General features: G+C 44.9%; 2 protein-coding genes across 14 annotated transcripts in view; one reads left to right on the top strand and one right to left on the bottom strand.

Moving 5' to 3' along the window:
* Nucleotides 1-17258, bottom strand: part of Dnaic1 (dynein, axonemal, intermediate chain 1) — a 68512-nt gene extending 51254 nt beyond the window's left edge. For 2 of the 4 annotated variants that reach the window (XR_390339.4, XR_390340.4), the window contains exon 1: nucleotides 16887-17258. Coding sequence is in view for 1 of the 4 variants with exons in the window: in NM_175138.4 (NP_780347.2) it covers nucleotides 16887-16913 (27 nt within the window). In the remaining 3 variants the exon portion in view is untranslated. The remainder of the gene's footprint in view (nucleotides 1-16886) is intronic. The other 2 variants (XR_003955007.1, NM_175138.4) reach the window with 2 other exon arrangements.
* Nucleotides 17259-17297: 39 nt separating this feature from the next.
* Fam219a (family with sequence similarity 219, member A) overlaps nucleotides 17298-19115 on the top strand; it is a 51917-nt gene continuing 50099 nt past the window's right edge. For 5 of the 10 annotated variants that reach the window (NR_165082.1, NM_001377104.1, NM_001159583.2 and 2 more), the window contains exon 1: nucleotides 17367-17728. Coding sequence is in view for 7 of the 10 variants with exons in the window: in NM_001377104.1 (NP_001364033.1) it covers nucleotides 17669-17728 (60 nt within the window). In the remaining 3 variants the exon portion in view is untranslated. Of the gene's footprint in view, nucleotides 17729-19115 lie in introns of all 10 variants that reach the window. The other 5 variants (NR_165081.1, NM_001377105.1, NM_027993.4 and 2 more) reach the window with 2 other exon arrangements.

Genomic DNA, 19115 nt, shown 5'->3' with positions numbered 1-19115 from the left:
TACATAATGTATATGTATACATACATACATATACATACATACATAATGTATATGTATACATACATATATATATACATATATACACACATATATATGTATATATATATATATATAAAATCAGGGCAAGAAAGATGACTGAGCCATTAAAGGCTGGATGCATAACCAAACAGATGAGCTCAGTTCCTACCCCCCCCCCCCACAGCTCTCTCATGTCTGCAGTCAAAAGGCAAGGGAAGGCAGATCTCTTGTGTTCAAGGCCAGCCTGTTCTACAAAGAGAGTTTCAGGGCAGCCAGGGCTACACAGAGACTTTATTTCAAATTACAACTACAACAACAACAACGACGATGACAACAACAAACAAACAAAAACCAAAAACAGGTTGCCCCAAGAACAACACCTAAGGTTGGGCACTAGCTTCCACTTGCATGCACACACCTACAAAACATACATACAGCAAAGTTTAGCAATTCAATGGGATAGTGTGTATATATTAAGAAAGAATTATCGTTTCAGAGCATGGTGAGGGTAGTTCACAAGGCACTGGTTTTTTTAACAATGTATTTCTTTGTATGTCTTACTTTTTTCATACATTTATGAGTTCTTTGGACATGCACTCCTGTGTGTATGTGTGTGTATGTGTGTGTACTCTGTATGTGCCTGTTGCTTGTGGAGGCCAGAACTGGAGTTATAGATGGTGGTGAAGTGTCACATGGTTGCTTGGGAGCAGAGCCCAGGTCCTCTGCAAGAGTAGCCAGTGTTAACTCCAGCTCCAGCAATGTACTGCATTTAAGTGTTTGTCTTTTCTTATTTATTTTTTATTTTTTGGTGGTAAGAGGGAAGGTGTAGCCGGGTGTGGTGGCACACACCTTTAATCCCAGTACTTGGGAGGGAGAGGCAGGCGGATTTCTGAATTTGAGGCCAGCCTGGTCTACAAAGTGAGTTCCAAGACAGCCAGAGCTATACAGAGAAACCCTGTCTCAAAAAAAGGGGGGGGGGGTGTGCTTTCCCACATTTGACAAGTGTTCCTGAAAAGTGTTAAAAGAATCATTTTTAACTATTAATACATGTACTAAAGGTAAACTATGAGGCAACATACACTAGTCAACTCAACTTAATTAGTCTAAATGTGTGCACACTGAAAAATACATTGTATGTGGTCAGGCATGGTGGCATAATTCCAGCACTTGAGAAGCAGAGGCAGGTGGATCTCTGAGTTCAAGGCCAGTTGGGTCTACAAAACAAGTTCCAGGAAAGCCAGAACATCATAGTGATATCCTGTCTCCAAAAACAACAACAACAACAAAAAAATCCCAACAAAATGTGTTGTACATATAACTAATAATTCATTAAAGAGCAGATTATTGAACAATTAAAGGTGCACATATTTATGTACTGTGGAAAGCTCTCCAAAGCGTATTATTAAAGAAAGTGGCTACAGGGGTGGGAGAGGGGGCTCAGCAGTAGAAGCTCTGGCTGCTCTTTTGTTTTTGTTTTTGTTTTTGTTCTGTTTTGTTTTTCAAGACAGGGTTTCTTTGTGGAGCCTTGGCTGGCCTCAGACTCATAAGAGGTCCAAATGCCTCTGCCTTCCCAGTGCTGGATTAAGGTGTGTGCTACCACCACCTGGCAAACACATGTAGGAAAGATGGAGATGGAGATGGAGATGATAGAGATAGATATAATGTGTGTTTCTCAACTTGTTTGGTTTGGTTTGGTTTGGTTTTCCGAGATAGGGCTGGCTGTCCTGGAACTCAGTTTGTAGACCAAGCTTGTCTAGAACTCACAAAGATCCACCGATCTCTACCTCCTGAGTGCTGGGATTAAAGGCATGTGACACGCCTGGCCCTAGGAGCACTGGCTCCTCTTGCAGAAGAGCCAGGTTCAATTCCCAGTACCCACGTGGAGCCTCACAACTGGTTATAACTCCAGTTCCAGGTGTTCAGGTGCCTTCTTCTGGCTTCCATGGGCACCAGGCATGCACATGACTTATATGTAGGCAAAGCATCTATACACATAAATAATAACATAAAAAAGAATGGATGAACCGGGCAGTGGTGGCGCACGCCTTTAATCCCAGCACTTGGGAGGCAGAGGCAGGCAGATTTCTGAGTTTGAGACCAGCCTGGTCTACAGAGTGAGTTCTAGGACAGTCAGGGCTATACAGAGAAACCCTGTCTCGGAAAACCAAAAAAAAAAAAAAGAATGGATGTAGACTATAAAACTAGATTGGACGTCAAGGGGAACAAGACATAAAAGGAGGCAGTCCTTGAAAGCTCATATGGGACTTGGAAGCAGAAGGGAGTGAAGGCACGGGGGGGGGGGTATGGGAAGAAGGGGTCGGGGTGAGGGCACCAGAGAGGGCAAGAAGATGAGGAAAAAGAAGAGGGAGAGATACAACCAAGACAATTTTTGTTCGAAAAATACTATAATAAAACCTAATTATTTGTACACTAATAAAATATAAAAATAAAATGAAACATTTAATTCTTAAGCAAACAAACAAAAAAAGTTACAGGGCTAAGTGTGAAGCTTAGCTTAGCCCTGAGCTTGATCCCTAGCACAGGAGAAAGAAAGTGAGAATAGGTAAGAAAGAAAAAAAAAGGATTGAAAGAGAGAAGGAAAAAGAAATAATAAAGAAAAAGCATTACAGGAGTGGAGGCATATCTTTTTAACTCAAGTGTTTGTGTCTGTGGGGCCAGTGAGATAGCTCAGAGGATAAAGGACTCCTGCCAGAACCCAGAGTGTAAGAGAGGGATAAAAACTCAGCCCGAGCCACCCTGGGAACCCCCAAGGGCAAAAGCCAATTCTATGTGCCTCTTCCCAGGTACGGGTGCAGAAAGCAAAGCAGTATCTAGTTTGAACACTAAGAACTCAAGGCTGAGCTGATGACTCAGTAGACAAAGACGTTTGAGGACAAGCCGAAGGACTCTGGGATCTCCATGATGGGAGGAAAAAAGTGATTTCCCAGAGTTACCCTCTGACGTCTTCGTGGACACTCATATGTATACACAATAAATAACGAATGAATGAGTGAGTGAATGAATGAATGAATGAATGTGAATGACTGAGTGAGTGATGGAATGAATGAATGAATGAATGAATGAGTGGAGAAAAGCAGACAGCTCTCCAGAGTGAGCCATGCTGCCTTCCTCACTCTCCGCACACTGCATGCGGCCACTGGACACGATCCTGTCCAGTCCTCAATCCCTTGTTTGTAGAGTGGAGATTAGTGCCCTCCTCACAGGACTGACGTAAGAACAAGACAGCATGGGTAGGATACCCATTCAGGGCCCAGCACCAGGAAGCCCTTGGCTATCAGCAGAGATGTAGCTTTACAGCTGCTATTATTACAGCACAGTGCACTGTGCAAGGCACCGGGCTCCCTCTGAGGGCTCCTCATGAATAAGTGAAGAGCGGGTTGTGCTGGCCCGGAAGCATCTGTCAGAAAATAGCCTGCAAATCTCAGGGTGTCACAGGGAGGAAAATGATTTGTATTATATAGCATCTTTCAATTTGCCACACATTTTTGAGTGCACATTCCAATTTGACCCTTATGACAATCTACAGTGGATGGATGCTGTATTTGTCAACATTTTTTCTGAACCTAGAGATGCCACCATATGAATTTTCTCCTTTATTCTGTTAATGTCAAGAAAGACTTTGATTTTTTTTTTTAACGTTGAGCTGGATTGAGTTCTTGAACATTCCGGAGACAAACCACACTTGGTCTAATATGCTATTCTTTTGATATATTGCTGGAGCAGATCTAGTAATATTTTGTCAATTTTTTTGCATTGATGTTTCTGAAGGATCACTTTGTAATATTCTTCTTGTATAATAGCTTGGTTTTGCTACCAGGCTCATGCTACACCATATTCTGTTTTAAAAAGGATGCATGTAAGACTAGGGTTTTGTCATGTCTTCTTAGTACTATTTTGTTCAGGACAGGACTGTACTACAGATTGTACTACATTGTCCACGCTGGACCTGACCTTAGGTCCCCCTCCTCAGCTCTCTGGGTGGCTGGAGTTCATGTGCCAAGCCCAGAAAGCCTCGAGTTCTTTGTTTCTAAGCATTTACATCTAAAATTTCTTTAGGGGGAGGTTTTAAACTGTGAATTCAGTTTCTTTAATAGATAGGGGTATTTTCCATTTCTCCTTATGTCAGTTGAGGTGAATTGTATTTTTCAAGATGTTTGTATATGTATAAACATATATATATGTATATATAAATTGATTGCATAAATTTGTTAATAATATCTCCTGCTCTCCATTTAATATCTATAGGACCTGATAATGGCTACTCTATCTTTAAAAAACCTTGATAAGTCTTGATAGTTTTTGTTTAAAAGATCAATGTTGTAGAGCCCAGTCACAATAGGTAGATACATCTATAAAACAACTTCCAAAGCTAAGGCTCAGGTGACATTGTGGAAGAGGGGAACAGAAAGATCCAGAAAATGAGGGAGTCGGTTGTAGTTTCACAGTAACATGAGAAGCTCACAGTAACATGGAAACTACATACCTGAAGTCTCATTGACACGACTGTAAACATGAGCTGAGCAAGGACACCAACAGACAAGCCGAAGGTAGCAGTGGAAAGATCTCCAGGCCTCAGCTCCATACAAAGAACAGGCAACTAAGGAACGTTGAACGTGGAAGAGAGAGTTTTCCCAGAGAAGAGCACACCAGATGGTTATCCAACACCAAATTGTGTTGCATATACACAAGCAACATTATACAGACCGAGTAGGTTGCACTTAGGGACATATAAGTATATGTGTATATGCATGTAACAACAATAAATGAAAAAGCAGGTCATGAACTTGAAAGAAATCAAGGGGGGTTATAAATAATATAATTGTATTATAATGTCAAAAATAAAAGCAATATTAAAAATCAACTTTATTACTCTTTTCAAAGAACCAACTTCTGACTTAACTAAACTCTTTTCTTTCTGAGTTTCTCTGAAACGGTAAAATTAATTTGTCATAGAAACATGGGATGTCATATAAATACTGATCCAGCTACTTAGGTTGACTTTGCTTATCTTCTTCCTGTGTTCTTCAATACTGTACATTTACCTGTATTTACGGTCACAGCACACGTGGAGGTCAGAAGACGCCTCGCGGGAGCTGCTTCTCTCCCTCCGCTGCCAAGCGGGTTCCAGGCATTGAGCTCAGGTCACCAGTTCTATTTCAATAGAACTTGACAAGTGCTTTAACCCACTGAGCCGCCTCCCTGGCCTCTTCCTTTTCTTAATAATTTATTTTATTTTTATTTATGTGTCATGTGTGTTGTTGCATGAATTTAATTCCCCAGAGGTGGAGTTAGAGGCGGGGATATGAATGGAGTGCTGATATGAACTGAGTGCAGTTGGTCCTTTGGAAGGGCGGCCAGCGGGTACTCTGCAGTCCTATGCATCATCTCTCCAGACCGCCACGGCCCTCTTTTATGTTCTTAAGGTGGACACTTAGAAAACTGATCTTAAACCTTTTTTCCTTTCTAATAAAGCATTTTAAAAGCTATACATTTCTGGCTAGCCCCACTTCACAGCACCCCACAACTTTACATATTTTTATGCCTTCTGTTAAGGTAATTTCTCTTGTGGATTTTGTTTTTGTTTTCGTTCCATGGATCATTTAGAAGTATGTTCTTTAAAACATATGAAGGCTGGTTTTCAATCTCAGCACACAGCTGATCTCTGGGCACACTCTGCAGTTCTTAAGTGTAATGTTCTATAAATGTTAATTAGGTCAAGTTAGTTGACAGTGCTCTTCAGACTTTCTGTATCTCTCAGTCAGAGAAGAATGCTAAAAATCTCTGTCTCTGTACTTATTTCTCTAGACATCTTTATGACTGCCAACTGTTTTTTTTTTCCTTTCTTTCTTCTTCTTTTAGATTTGTTTATTTATGTACATAAGTGCTCTGCCTTCATGAACACCAGAAGAGGGCATCAGATCCCATTACAGATGGTTGTGAGTCATCATGTTGGTGCTGGGAATTGAACTCAGGCCCTCTGCAAGAGCAGCTAATGCTCTTAAGCCCTCAGTCATCTCTTCAGCCCCTTCATCATGTGTCAATTCTTTTGTTTGTTTGGTTGGTTGGTTGTTTGGTTGGTTGGTTTTCAAGACAGGGTTTCTCTGTATAGCCCTGGCTGTCCTGGAACTTACTCTGTAGACCAGGCTGGCCTCGAACTCAGAAATCTGCCTGTCTCTGCCTCCCAAGTGCTGGGATTAAAGGTGTGCACCACCACCGCCCAGTTTTTTTCCCCTAGTCTGATAAACTCTACTTCTTGGATGAAAGTACTGATTGCCCTTTACTCTGTCTTCCTGTGTTGGGTGGGGAGGTGTTGGGGGGAGGGGAGGGGGGAAGGGGAGGTGGTGATGAAGGGGAGGTATGTTTGGGGATAGGGAGGTGTATGGTGGAGGGGGAGGTGGGATGTTCTTTTGTTTTATCTCCATTTGATTTTTATTGGTCCTTTCCTTTTGTGTAGAGTGTTAACTGAAAATTTTCCTTAGTGTTCTGTTTCACGTTCTTAGTTGGTTTTCTCATCTGTGCTGCTTTGTAGTGTGTATTTGCCTGTATTTGTTAGAAGGTCTACAACACACACCATCTGCCAAGAATAATACACTAAACCAGGTGTGGCAGTAGACTCCTGTAATCCCAGCCCTTGAGATATAGAGAATTAAGAGTTCAAGCCTGGCCTTGAGTACAGAACAACTTCTGGCCAGCCTTGGCTATATGAGATGGTCTCAACACAAAATAACAGGAAAGAACATCAGACCACTTTGCACTCTCCAGTGCGATAACTGTTCTACTAAGAAATAAATAGCATACCATTTCACAGTGCAACAATATTGAATTTTGCTTTGTTTTGTAGACAGAGTCTCAAGGCCTTCAACTTCCACCTACCAATACAGGAATATATCACTGAGCCCACTTACAATAACTTTACGTTATAATCCCATCTATCACCACTGCCTTTCTCCTATATTGTCACATATTTCATTTCCACATACATTGGGGGTACTACCTGACAACAATAATAGTAACTACTTTTGCATTAAACAGTCACATACCATTTAAAAAATAATAGAAGGGTTGGGGAAGCTATATTTTGCCTTTACCAATATGCTTCCTATTACCAGTACACCTTGGTCTTGATGTGTAATGATAATAAATCCTCTTAGCTTTGAAAATGTATTTCATACTTTCTATGAGGGACCCTTTATTATCATTTTTGTTTATCTGTGTGTGTGTGTGTGTGTGTGTGTGTGTGTGTGTGTGTGTGTGTGTAAGTGCACACATATGGAGGCCATGGGATAATTCTTGGGAGTCAGTTCCCTGATTCCACTGTGGGCTCTGGGAACTGAACTCAGGCTATCAGCTCTGCATAGTGAGAGTTTTTCATGCTCAGCTGTCTCACTGGCCCTATTATTTTTTCTTGAGAGGTGCTGGATAGAGAGTTCTGGGTTAATAGTAATTTCTTTCAGTGCTTTAAATATATAATTGCATTGAGTCTGGACTCCATTGAGAAGTAATACATAATTTATATCACTGTTCTCTCTAAGCAATATGTCTTCCTCTCTCCCCACTCCCACGTCTCAGATAATCTCTCTCTCTCTCTCTCTCTCTCTCTCTCTCTCTCTCTCTCTCTCTCTCTCTTTTGTAGTAGGGATTTGAACCAGATATGCAAAAAACTACAAGACTGCTAGGATGAACATGAGTTGCACAGATTAAAAATGGCTTCCTGGGAGGGGGCAAATGTGTGGATTGAGGCAAAAGGGAAGGGCGCAGGGTGCCAAGGCCAAGAGCCAGCTCTTCACTATCCCCTCTGCGCTTTGGGCACTGGGCAGAGCAGGGTCGGGTTACCTTCAGAAGATTCTTGGGGACTAGCTCTCCTGACCCCAGGACGTGCTTCCAACTCAAGGCAACGAGAGGTGTAATACTCTACAGCAGCACGGGACCCCAAGATGCTTGCCAGGCCCCTCTGAGGACAGTCCTCAGGAAACTGCTGAGCACAGTCCAGGCTATGAATGCATTTGCTTTCATCTTTGGTTTTCAAAGCCATGATTATTAGGGAGCTAGACCTGACTCTACTGTGTGTAACCTGCTTGGGCTCACTCAGCTCCTCATCAACCCAAAGGTTTCCCATCATTTGGGGAAACTCTGAAACTGTCTCTTCAGATTTTTTTCTTCCTCTTTTATTTTTCCTTCTGGTATTCCAATAGCACACAAATTCCAATTATACACATGACATATTCCCACAGGTTACTATAGCGTCTTTTTTAAAAATCTTGTTTCTTTCTGGTTCTGCAAATTGGATCATTTCCATTCATCCATGTACCCAGAATGCACCTCTATAGGCCTAGCAAACTGGAAGGTATGTATGTATACAGATGTTCCTCTACTTCTACCAGGGTTACATCAGATAAACACATTGTGAGTCAAAACGCTTTTAATGCGTCTAAGATACCAAATGCATTGCTTAGCAACACAGTCCACTGTGATAGCTGTCAGGCCATCCAATGAAAATTTCATTTCTGGTAGTGCATTTCCCTGTTGTTTCTATGCTTCTGCTAAGAGTTCCTGTCTGTCCATCCATTAAGACAGCGGCGTCTTTAATTCTGTAAATATGCTTACAAGCCTGCCTGAAAGCCTCTGCCTGCTCTCTCACCAATCACCACAGCTTCTCCCTCACACTCTCGCGCTCTCCTCAGCATCTGTCTTCTGCTCCACACACCCCATGCCATGATCAAGAAAGTATCAGGAGGCAGAGAGCACGGGTAAATGTGTGACTCACATTGGCTGTCTCCCTTCCTGCAGGAATCAATGTCCTGAACTGCGCATGGCCAGTGCCCTAAAATGACAGCCTTAGAATTGCATTCACATTTATAGTTATTCACAGGGGGGTGGGGGGTGGGCTGGGGGGTGAGAGTCAGGAATTAACTGCCTCATGGTAGGAAGAATGCAAGATTCCTATAGTAACATCTTTACAAGTCACATAGAAAGTATATGGTATCTTAAAATTCACTACAGATATGTGCTATTTTTTTAGGTTCTACAGTAAAAGCTTTTGCAAAGGACTTAACCGTTGTAATGTAAATATCAGCCCTGAATGAAGGCACTGGACTAGAAGAAATCTGAGGCTCCTTCGTGCACAATTCATGAGAAAGAAGAGATTTGCCAGAAATAATGAAAAAGTTACTTTAGTGTAAACCAAGTTATATTTTACATTGAAAGAAACAAACAAACAAACAAACAAACAAACAAACAAAAAATGACTAACTCTTTCTAGAGGAAACTGCCTGCTTCCAGCTTGGACTCCTCACAGAGCCTGATGCAGACTCCATGGACGAAAGTGACTAGGCTAAGGTCAGTCAGACCCCTTCCCTAAGAGTCTGAGCTGGTGCCAAAGAGAGAACTGGTAGTCAGACTGAGATACTGATGGCATGCTCATGCGACAGAGGAAGCCAGAGCAGGCGTCATGAACTAGAAATACTAAGTTATGAGGGAGCAGAGACCATAGAAACACTGGCTGGTTGGGAAAAAGAGCAGTTGTTAAAAGAAGTAGCAAGGCTCTGAGATGAGGTCAAAGCCACGGGCCTCGACATCTGCTGCAGAATGGTTTCCAACTCCAGGCTGGGCTAGCTATACGCTTATGAGACCATACACGGCCCTCCACATAGACACTTTGTGTATTTTCCTGCCTGTCTTATTTTGAGCCAACTTGGGAGAAGCTCTGTTCTTTACAACTCAAAGAACTTGCCTCCATTATAGACAGCCTCTGACTTATGATGCTCTGACTTGTCTTTGCAACCTATGATGATGAAAGTGATATGCATTCAGCACAGGCAATACTTGAAAGTTTGTTCCCTTCCTATGCCAGTGCTATGTGGTATACTTTCTTGAAATGGTAGGCAGCAACCATGAGACAAAGCTCCCTGTCAGCTAAGCGACCTTAAGGGTGAATAGCTCACACTCTACAATGGACTGTGTTGCTAAACTATGATGCTTGGTAAGCGATGTGTAGTAAATGCATTTGGCTTACAATATTTTCAGTTGACAGTGGGTTTATATGGCTCTAAACCTATTGGGAGAAAAAAAGCCACCTATACACATTCCTAAGAATTTATTAAGCCTATAATGGTAAAAGAAATGGCTTGGGGACTCTGGGGAGAGAGGATAAAAATCATTATTATGAAGGCAAGAGGTATACACATAAGTGTCTGTCTATTCAAGGACCCACAGATTACTTGGTCCATTTATATTCCGGGGATGGATCTTAATACATGATACATGGAAAGAACAAGTAAATAAGAAGATGGATATAAGGTAAGTACTAATGGGAGGAGAACCCAAGCTAAACACCCGAGGCAGGGTTCCTTCTGGTGCTCAGGATTGGCCTGCTTCCGTGAGGATAAGGGTGGCAGGAACAGCTTCTGTGGGCAGAAAGAACTTGTGTTTAGAGTATGTCCTGATTCACTCGGCCACTAACCATTTCACCCAGGCTCCACGATACAGGGCCTTGGATGACAGCTAAGGGGACAAAACTGAGCTGGTTCCTATTCCCAAGGGCTCGCAAAGCAGGGAGGCAAGATAAATGAAGGACATTAAACCCCAGCAAATCCAAAGCATGGTGACAACTCAAAGGAGTGGAACTAAAGTTTGATCAACAGCTACATTCTTTGCTTCTCCCACACCACCCTGTCAGTGCTCGAGAACTGGGAAGATTGAGCACGCCATCCGCATTCCTAACCGGCAGAAACAAGTTCATGTGGCTTGCTCACAGCTGGAGCCAAGGAGCCAACATTACTCTTCATCATCGGCTTGCAGGCTGCAAAGCCCAATGATAAGCCCGAGAGCCCCATGCCATTATTATTCAAGTACCTGGCATGTCCCAAATACTAACAATGTGCTAGGCTCCACAGTGAATGGGGGGTGGGGGGTGGGGGGACTGAGTTCTGGCCTCAAACACTCACAGCTGTTTTGTAATCTGATAATTGCGCATGACAAACCTCAGACCATAACTCTGAAAATAGCATGACTGTAATCATAACAAAATGGAACAGCCATTGGCAAAATTTGTTTTCTAGTTATCACTTCCAGAAGGAATTCCGTAACACTATTAGGGGAAGAGAAGAGAAAACCCTCTCAACTTCCTGCCACGAAACCTCAAAATTATCATCGTTGGCATGTGCCCTTTTTTCTCCCTTGTTTCAAAGCATCCCTCTTTCTGTCTCTGCTGATCCCATCCCACCTTCTCGGAGTCTTGGATCAAGTCATAATTCAATTTTTCTCTCCTTTATCTTCAACTTCTCTCCATCCGGATCCTTTGCCACAGGGCTTAATATATTCAAGTTTTACTTTCATCTTTTTAAAAAAATATATCCTTGCCCATATGGTCTTCACTGCCTTCTAGTTCACAGTCTCGCTTTTACCTCTGAAGTTGTTCTCTGCAAAGTCCTTAATGAATTCCTAATCACTGCATCTGAAGGCCATGTCTCAGTGCTTTCTCCACTGACTGTAGCAGCAGGCCACATGGCTGACAGCAGCTGATGAACTACCCTGACTTCACCATCCTCTCACTTTTTTGGTTATTTCTTATTCTCCATTTTGGATTCGTATGTGTCTGTTCATACCTTAAACGCTCACATTTTTCTCAGAAGGTTTTCCTGTTTCCCCCAGAGTTGCTGTGAGGAAACATGGTAAGGTACCCCACCACCACCACCACCATATTCCATCATTCTTTCAACACTCAGTCATTCATACAAAGTTTCTGACCTGATAGTCACTGTTAGGAGCTGAGAAACCAGCTGTAAACAAAACAAAAAAAACCATCCACAAGCCCTGCTCCAACGAGCATACTACGTCAGGAGAGACATACAACAACACACAAACAGGTGACTAATTACAAACCATGATGCATGATGCGTAGTGTGGAAGAAAGGAGCACAGAGCACCGAGATAGGTAGGTAGGTAGATAGATAGATAGATAGATAGATAGATAGATAGAGAGAGATAGATAAGGTGTGTATGTATGTATATGTTTACATACATACGTACACACATACAGATGAAGGAAGGTGAGCTTTAGCTCTGTCTTCTCCAACAACAGGGCAGGAGACAGCAGAATGGTATGTGGGGGCTGAGCTCCGAGTTATACATCCTAGGGTTACCGGTGTGAGTGAAGACTTGAAGACTTTAAAAAAGCAGGCTTTAAAAAACAGTGAGAGCAAAAAAACAAAAACAAAAACAAAAAACAAAAAGCAACAAAACAAAACAAAAAACAGTGGGAGCCACTGAAGACTTCTGATGGGGGACAGCCTCATTAGACTGGCACTTTGAAAGATTTGGGTTTTTTTTTTGTTGTTGTTGTTTCAAATTACATTTATTTATTCATGTACTTGTGTGTGTGCTCTCGTGCAAGTGTGTGTGTGTGTGTGTGTGTGTGTGTGTGTGTGTGCATGTATGCACTCATGTTTATGGCCACTACATGCTCAGGAGGTCAGAGGACAACCTCTGGAAATTGGTTTCTCCTACCATGTGGGTTCTCATGGTAGAATTCAAGTCTTTGGACTTGATAGCAAGCTCCTTTCTCACATCTCATTGGCCCAGATTTTTGTTTTTTAAAGCAAGGTTTTGCTGTGTGCTAATGCTTGATGAGGGGAAAAATGGTTTTTTGATTTTTGTTTTGTTTTGTTTTGTTTTGTGGATGCTCTGTAGAGAATGACTTCGCAAGGGTGTGGGCAGGTGGGGATGAGTGCTTACAAGGCTTTTGCAGCGTATTGGGTAGAGTAGGTTCATAGACTGGGCTTGGGAGTGGGAGTGGTTTAATTGAGAGAGATTTACAGGGATGAGGTGAAAAGCCTAAGAAGAGGATTCTTGGTTACCTAATGCTCTCTTCTTGCCTTCCCCCCTGCCTGGTCACCTTTCATCTAGATCACTATCTCTGAGAGTGTCACCCCAGGAGGGTTTCTTGTAAGGGCACAAAGTTGAAGTCCCTTTTCTTGGGCTTTTATAAGCAAATGGTGCAAAAATCACAGACTTTTTTTCCCTCCCTTTTAATGATAACCAACTGAGTTATAAAGGGTACTAAAATTTGTTAGTCATAAACTAAAATTAGCTCTTAACTGGAGTTCACAGAAGACTCTAATTTGGTTTTCTACTAAGAAGTCTGGCTGCCAGGCAATGTTTGGCAACGCTGCAAAGCCCCTGCACATAACACACAGTTAGCTGGCATGCTCACCGTTTTTAGGAAGGACGCTTTGTTACTGGGGCACTTACCAGTGATGTTTGGAGCTGGTCATGGTTTATGGTGCCTGGCAGTCATGCATTTTAATTACAAATTATGATTCATGGAGTTTTCATCATGACCGATTTAATGTGGTGTGAGTTATTTGATTAACTCTTGGGGGGGGGGTGGTAAAGGCAAGACAGGCCAGAGGCACCTCCCCGACCTTATTGCCTACTACTTGTCTCCCTTCCTTGCCAATCCAGAACACAAGGAGTGGGCCCCAGCCTCGGGAGTTTACACTTGATATGCCATCCTTCTGGAGGGTCTCCCTCCCTCCTCCCTCCTCCCCCCATCCCAGCCAACCTCCTGCCTTTCCTGAAATCCCTTGCTCTGTTCTCACCTCTGTGAGGCTCTTTCTGAGTTTCTTATTTAATTTATAATCACTTGGCCCACTAAATGCCCAACGACATCACCCTGGTTTGTCTTTCCTCTGGCACCTACTATCTCCTAATGCACCATGCACTTGACTTACTTAGTCCTCTCTTGACAAGTTACCTTCACGTGGAAGATAAGGTCCCTGAGAGCAAGGATTTAATTTGTGTCACTTCTTTCTGTGTCACCAGTGCCTAGGGCAGCACCTGGCACAGAGTAGACAGTCCATCTGCAGTTACTGCATAAGCTGGAGAGGCTACCTCAGGAGGATCTGGTGACCTCTTAGTCTCCTAAGCCACAGATGCACAGAGCCCTGCAGTGAGAGCAGCCACACAGAGACAAACCCAGAAGAACATGTTACACACGCATCTCCTTTTTGCCAGGCCCCACTAAGCTCCCTGCTATGACTCCCATCCCAGGCACATTCTCCTGCCTACCCAACAAACACACTCAGATGAAAACTCCCAAAGATCATGCATTCAGATTAATATTCAACCAACTCCTTTTCATAATTAAATATATGCAAGGTTTTATCCAAGTTACAGAGATCAACAATGAACAAGAATCCAGATTTGATCATTGCTACAACAAAGTTTACGCAGTGGCAGGCATGTCACCCTGTTCTGTTTTCAGAAAGTGGGCTTAGTCTTTTATAGGAAAATATGAATGCTATGTTGAAACTCAACAGACACACAAGAAAGAAAAAGGAAATTTAGGGCAGGGTAAGGTGAAGCAGATGGGGGTAGACAGGAAAGGCCACGAAGCAGGAGCATTTTCAGGGCCTAGAGCAGAAAGCTGTTGTGGATATCTCTCTAGAGGGAGAGAGCATGTCAGAGTGCTGGTGGGAGAGTTTTCACAAAGTTAATGGAAAGGCCTGAAGTAGACTGGGTAGTGATGACAGGGCCATTCAGGGACATCTGGGCCCTATGAACCCAGTTAGACTTTTGAGACTTTGAGGGCACAAGAAAATATTACATAGCATACATAGCAGATCTGGGGAGGTGATTTGGCCATTAAGAGCACACACTGCTCTTGCAGGAGACCGGAGTTTGATCCCCAGGGTCTACTTTGGGTGGCTAACTACCATCTATAATTCTAGCTCCAGAAGTATCTGATGCCTCTGGTCTCAGCAGCCACCTCCTCTCTCTCTCTCTCTCTCTCTCTCTCTCTCTCTCACACACACACACACACACACACACACACACACACACAGAGAGAGAGAGAGAGAGAGAGAGAGACAGAGACAGAGACAGAGACAGAGAGACAGAGAGAGAGAGAGACAGAGACAGGCAGAGAGAGAAGAGAGAACTTCAAAAGCACTAAAAGATCTGTTCATCAGAGTGACAGGAGCAAATAGTTTAAGCTTCTCACCGTCCTGTCCCAATCCTGACCTTTCCTTTCCTTTCCTTTCCTTTCCTTTCCTTTCCTTTCCTTTCCTTTCCTTTCCTTTCCTTTCCTTTCCTTTCCTTTCCTTTCCTTACCAGGATGAGCTTCTAAGTCCCACTGTCCTCCTTCCTCTCCGACGCCTCTCTACTGCCCCCACATGCATGCCTTTCTGCCCTTCAGCCCCAGGAGTAAGGCCTTCACACTTCTGCTCTGTTATAAAGGAAGACAGAGACAATGTCGCAAGCATGCCCCGCTTATCCCACACTTTAGTGCTTAGTATTGATCTAAATTGAATCTCAGGGAGACAAGACCATGATAAGCACAACCTAGCCTTTCCTTACAACACACTAGTATTTATATTGTACTAAAATACCCCTTCCCTCCAGCAGATGTGCCGGGCCCATTGGCCTAGGTTTTCTCGCCTTCCTCTCTGTTGTCACCTCTTTCTGCTTTCAATGTAGCTGTCACTGGTGTTTCGCCTGAGGAGACTGGAGAAACTCATTCTGTTTAAACTATAACCTGCCAGGAAAGCAAATCATCTGTGGTGAGAGAAAGCAGACCAGTGCTGAGGGGGCAGGAGGGAGGGAGACCTCAACTGGACTAAGGCACAGGGAATTTCTTGTAATTGAGGACATATTCTATGTTTTCATTGTATTCGCATAACAATTCTATCAAAACCTGAAGCATACAAAAGGGTCTGTTTTATTATATCTAACTAGCTTGACCTTGGTAATGTCAACTTAAAACAAACTGCCTATAAATTAAGGGTCTGCTGCCTTGAGCACAGAACAAGAGTTTCAAATCACAATTCCGCCTCAACATAAAACCAGGGCATGACCAATAAATACAAGGAGAGACAGCCTCTCAATGCCTACAGAGCTCTAAGACTGATCGGTTCTTCAGCTGTAGATGACACGTGTCAAAGAAGCAGAAGGCACAAAGTTGATATACAAGAACCTCTACCAAAATATGTGAAGTCTTAGATATCATGGGCACAGATTTGCTCTCCAAACCTCAATATACCTAGGCTTAAGTATAGAAAAGCATTTTGTTTGTTTGTTTGTTTGTTTGTTTGTTTTTAAAGTAGATGCTCTGCTAGACGTTAGGAAATAAAAGCAATTTCTATAGGACAGAAAGAGTCATTCTTTTATATCGCAGAATGCTCCTTGAGAACCTGAGACTAGCTTATCATGTGTGGTGATTTGGGGAGTAATTCAACTCTCCTGTGAGAAGGGATAACATATTGCCAGGTGACAGAAACATAACGTTCACAAGGCTAAGTGAATGAGGGTCTTATAAGAAGGAAACTTGTGTTGGAGGGCAGGGAACATGGTTAGAAAAAGGGTCTTTTTTTCTTCCTCTCTGACTTCTTGCTCCAAATTCCTGCACACGATCTGTTCTATTCCGTGTCTCCTGTGCAGTTCTCATGCCCCCTCTCTGAGTTCCCACATGGCAAATGTCCCCACTTACTTAGCTCTGCAGTGACCATGCTGCAGTGTTGAATAAAAAAATCCACTGGGACAAGAATGAGAGGGGAATGAGGAAGGGACTCAGTGGAGTGTTGGGAGATTAAGGGCGAAGACAAGACAAGATGGGTCTGTGAAGAGATGGAAGTAATAAGAAAAAACCAGATTCGGTTAAAAGTAAAATGACTGTGGGTTCAGGAAAATTTGGGAGAGGAGGGCAGGATTTGTGAGAAAGAACAGGAGAATCAGGTCAGTGGGAACACAAACCAGGAGTCACAAGAAAGAGAGGTTGGAGGTCAACAGGAAATAACTGGCGGTTAAGGTCAGAGGTCTTCAGAAGACAGCAGGCCACAGTAAGACATTACCTGCTTACGAATCTGTTTCGAGGGCATTGCCGCAAGAATAGAAAGCACCTCACACCCTGAAAAACCTACAAAACGCTTCCTCTCCTGGGGAGTAGTTTCTCCTTCTTGACCACACACAGGAAGTGCAGACTCTCTTCCACTTCAATTCCCAGTCACCAGGGTTCTTCGGGGACAGCTGACGTTGTGGGTCCTCGCGCCCTTGTAGAACAGCATCAGCTCCTCCCTGACGCGGTTACCCAGCAACCGACAGGCACCGGGTGCGCAGGCGCACCTAGCGCCCCCTCCGGACACGGGGAGGAGGCGGAACTTGGGCGCGCAGGGATCCTCTGGCCCCGCTAAGCCCCGCCTCCGCAGAGAAAGATAAGTCCGCCCTCCGCGCAAGGAGCTCCCGCAAGTGGGAAGGGCTGGGGCACCCAGACACCGCCTTCTCATGAATAATGCAGGATCCGGGCGGTGTCCCGGACCCGGAAGTGGAGTTGCAGAGTCACCGCAGTGGCTGAGCTGCTGACAGGAGGCGGCGGCGGAGGAGGAGGCGAGGCAAGACCTGCGGCTCCGCGGGGCTACTGCCGCGGTAGCTCTAGGCAACCCCACGGAGCTACGCCGGTCTCAGTCATCCCGCGAGCCTCTCGCCGCCTATCCATCCTTCCATCCGCCTATCCGCCCGACCGGTCCAGGGCGGCCTAGTCTGCATAATCTGCCGGGCTTCTGGGGCCGCCGCCCCGCGCGGTCCCATCGGCGTCCCTGGCCGCGCCCGGCCCCTGGCCCGCTCGCCCGCCGGCACCATGATGGAGGAGATCGACCGGTTCCAGGTGCCCACCGCGCACTCGGAGATGCAGCCGCTGGTGAGGGGGCGGGCGGCGGAGAGGCCAGGGCCGGGAGGGGCGCCGCTGGAGGGGAGGGAAGGAACTAGGCCGTGGGGATTGTGCGAGGGGGCGCCATCTGATAAGGTAGAGGGAGTCCTGAAAACGCTTTGCCGGGGGAGGGAGATTTGCAGAGCGAGAAAACCGTGGGAGATTACCAGCGGTGCGAGCGAAGGACCTGAAAGGGCGGAGGGCACGGTCAGCAGATGCAGAACGCCGTCGGATAGGACCAAGGGAGGCACTCTAGTGCACACCTCTAGTGGAGGGCAATTTAGGAGGATGTCACAGAGCATCTTTGGCAGCAAGCCCGGGGGGTCGGATGAGAAAGGCGTTTAGCTCCCCGAGGCCTGTGATGCTCAGGGCGAGGGAGGAGGCCAGCAGATCAGTCTAAGGAGGAAAGGAAATAGGCCTTTAGAAAAGGAGAGGCCTGCCCGCCGGTCCTTTAGATAAATATAGCAAAGCTGAGCAGGAACCAGGCCTTGATGGGGGCAGAGGTTCATTGCAGAACCTGGGAATTTCCTTCCTCTCGAGAGAGGAGCCCCATTTCGATCTGGGGGCATCGGGAAGGGGAAGAGTTTGCGGTGGCGAGATGGAGACTCAAGGGTGTCCATGGGAAGGTATCTCCAGGATAAGAGGTGGAGCTGTGCTGAAGTGGGCCGTGCCGACCGGTTCGGAATTCGGAAGAGCCCCTATCATCTTAGGCCTACGTGTTTGGAGTCTTTGCTGGGCGGGGATCCTGCCTCCGGTCCGTGGTCCTGGAGTCAGGCAGGAATGATGTCATCGATGCCGGCGCCGAGGGGATGGAAGGGGGAGGGCGATGCCAGTTTATGGAGGCATGGCCTAAAGAAGAAGGTGCCTCCTGGCCATTGCCCTGAGGCTACCTGACTGTCATTGCTGTCAGCATATGGGTAGGAAAGTCAGAGGCCTAGCCAGCTGGCCTAGAGAATAGAGAGGAAAGAATGTAGAGGCCATGTTCATTGCTTAACCCACCTTGGGGCCTGTGCTAGTAAGATCTAAAACGAGGCGTGATAGGCCAGGAACCAATAGGTAATGGATGCCTTGCTCTCTGCTGGAGCCAACCTGTGCTCTCCAACTCCTGAAGCTTGAGGGCTCCCCACGTCTCTTCCCTCTGTGTTAGTCAGGGTGGCCCAGAATAGCTTCTTCCCTTGGGCCTTCGGCTCCCAAACTGACAGGTAGGCTTTGTGGTTTCCTAGGTAAGGAACCCGCCTGTTACAGTAGCCAAGGTGAACCACAGTGGGAAGTATGACAATCTCCGTTTGCTGGATAATCAATTGCCGTGCAGCTGGAGACAAGTGTCTTCTACGGTTTGTGACGCTGAAACAGATGGGCTTTGTACAGTGTTAAACTG

This window comes from Mus musculus, chromosome 4 (genome assembly GCF_000001635.26).
Source record: "Mus musculus strain C57BL/6J chromosome 4, GRCm38.p6 C57BL/6J".
Classification (NCBI taxonomy): domain Eukaryota; kingdom Metazoa; phylum Chordata; class Mammalia; order Rodentia; family Muridae; genus Mus; species Mus musculus.
Note: the sequence above shows the minus strand (reverse complement) of the source record. Positions and strands in the feature narration are given on the sequence as shown.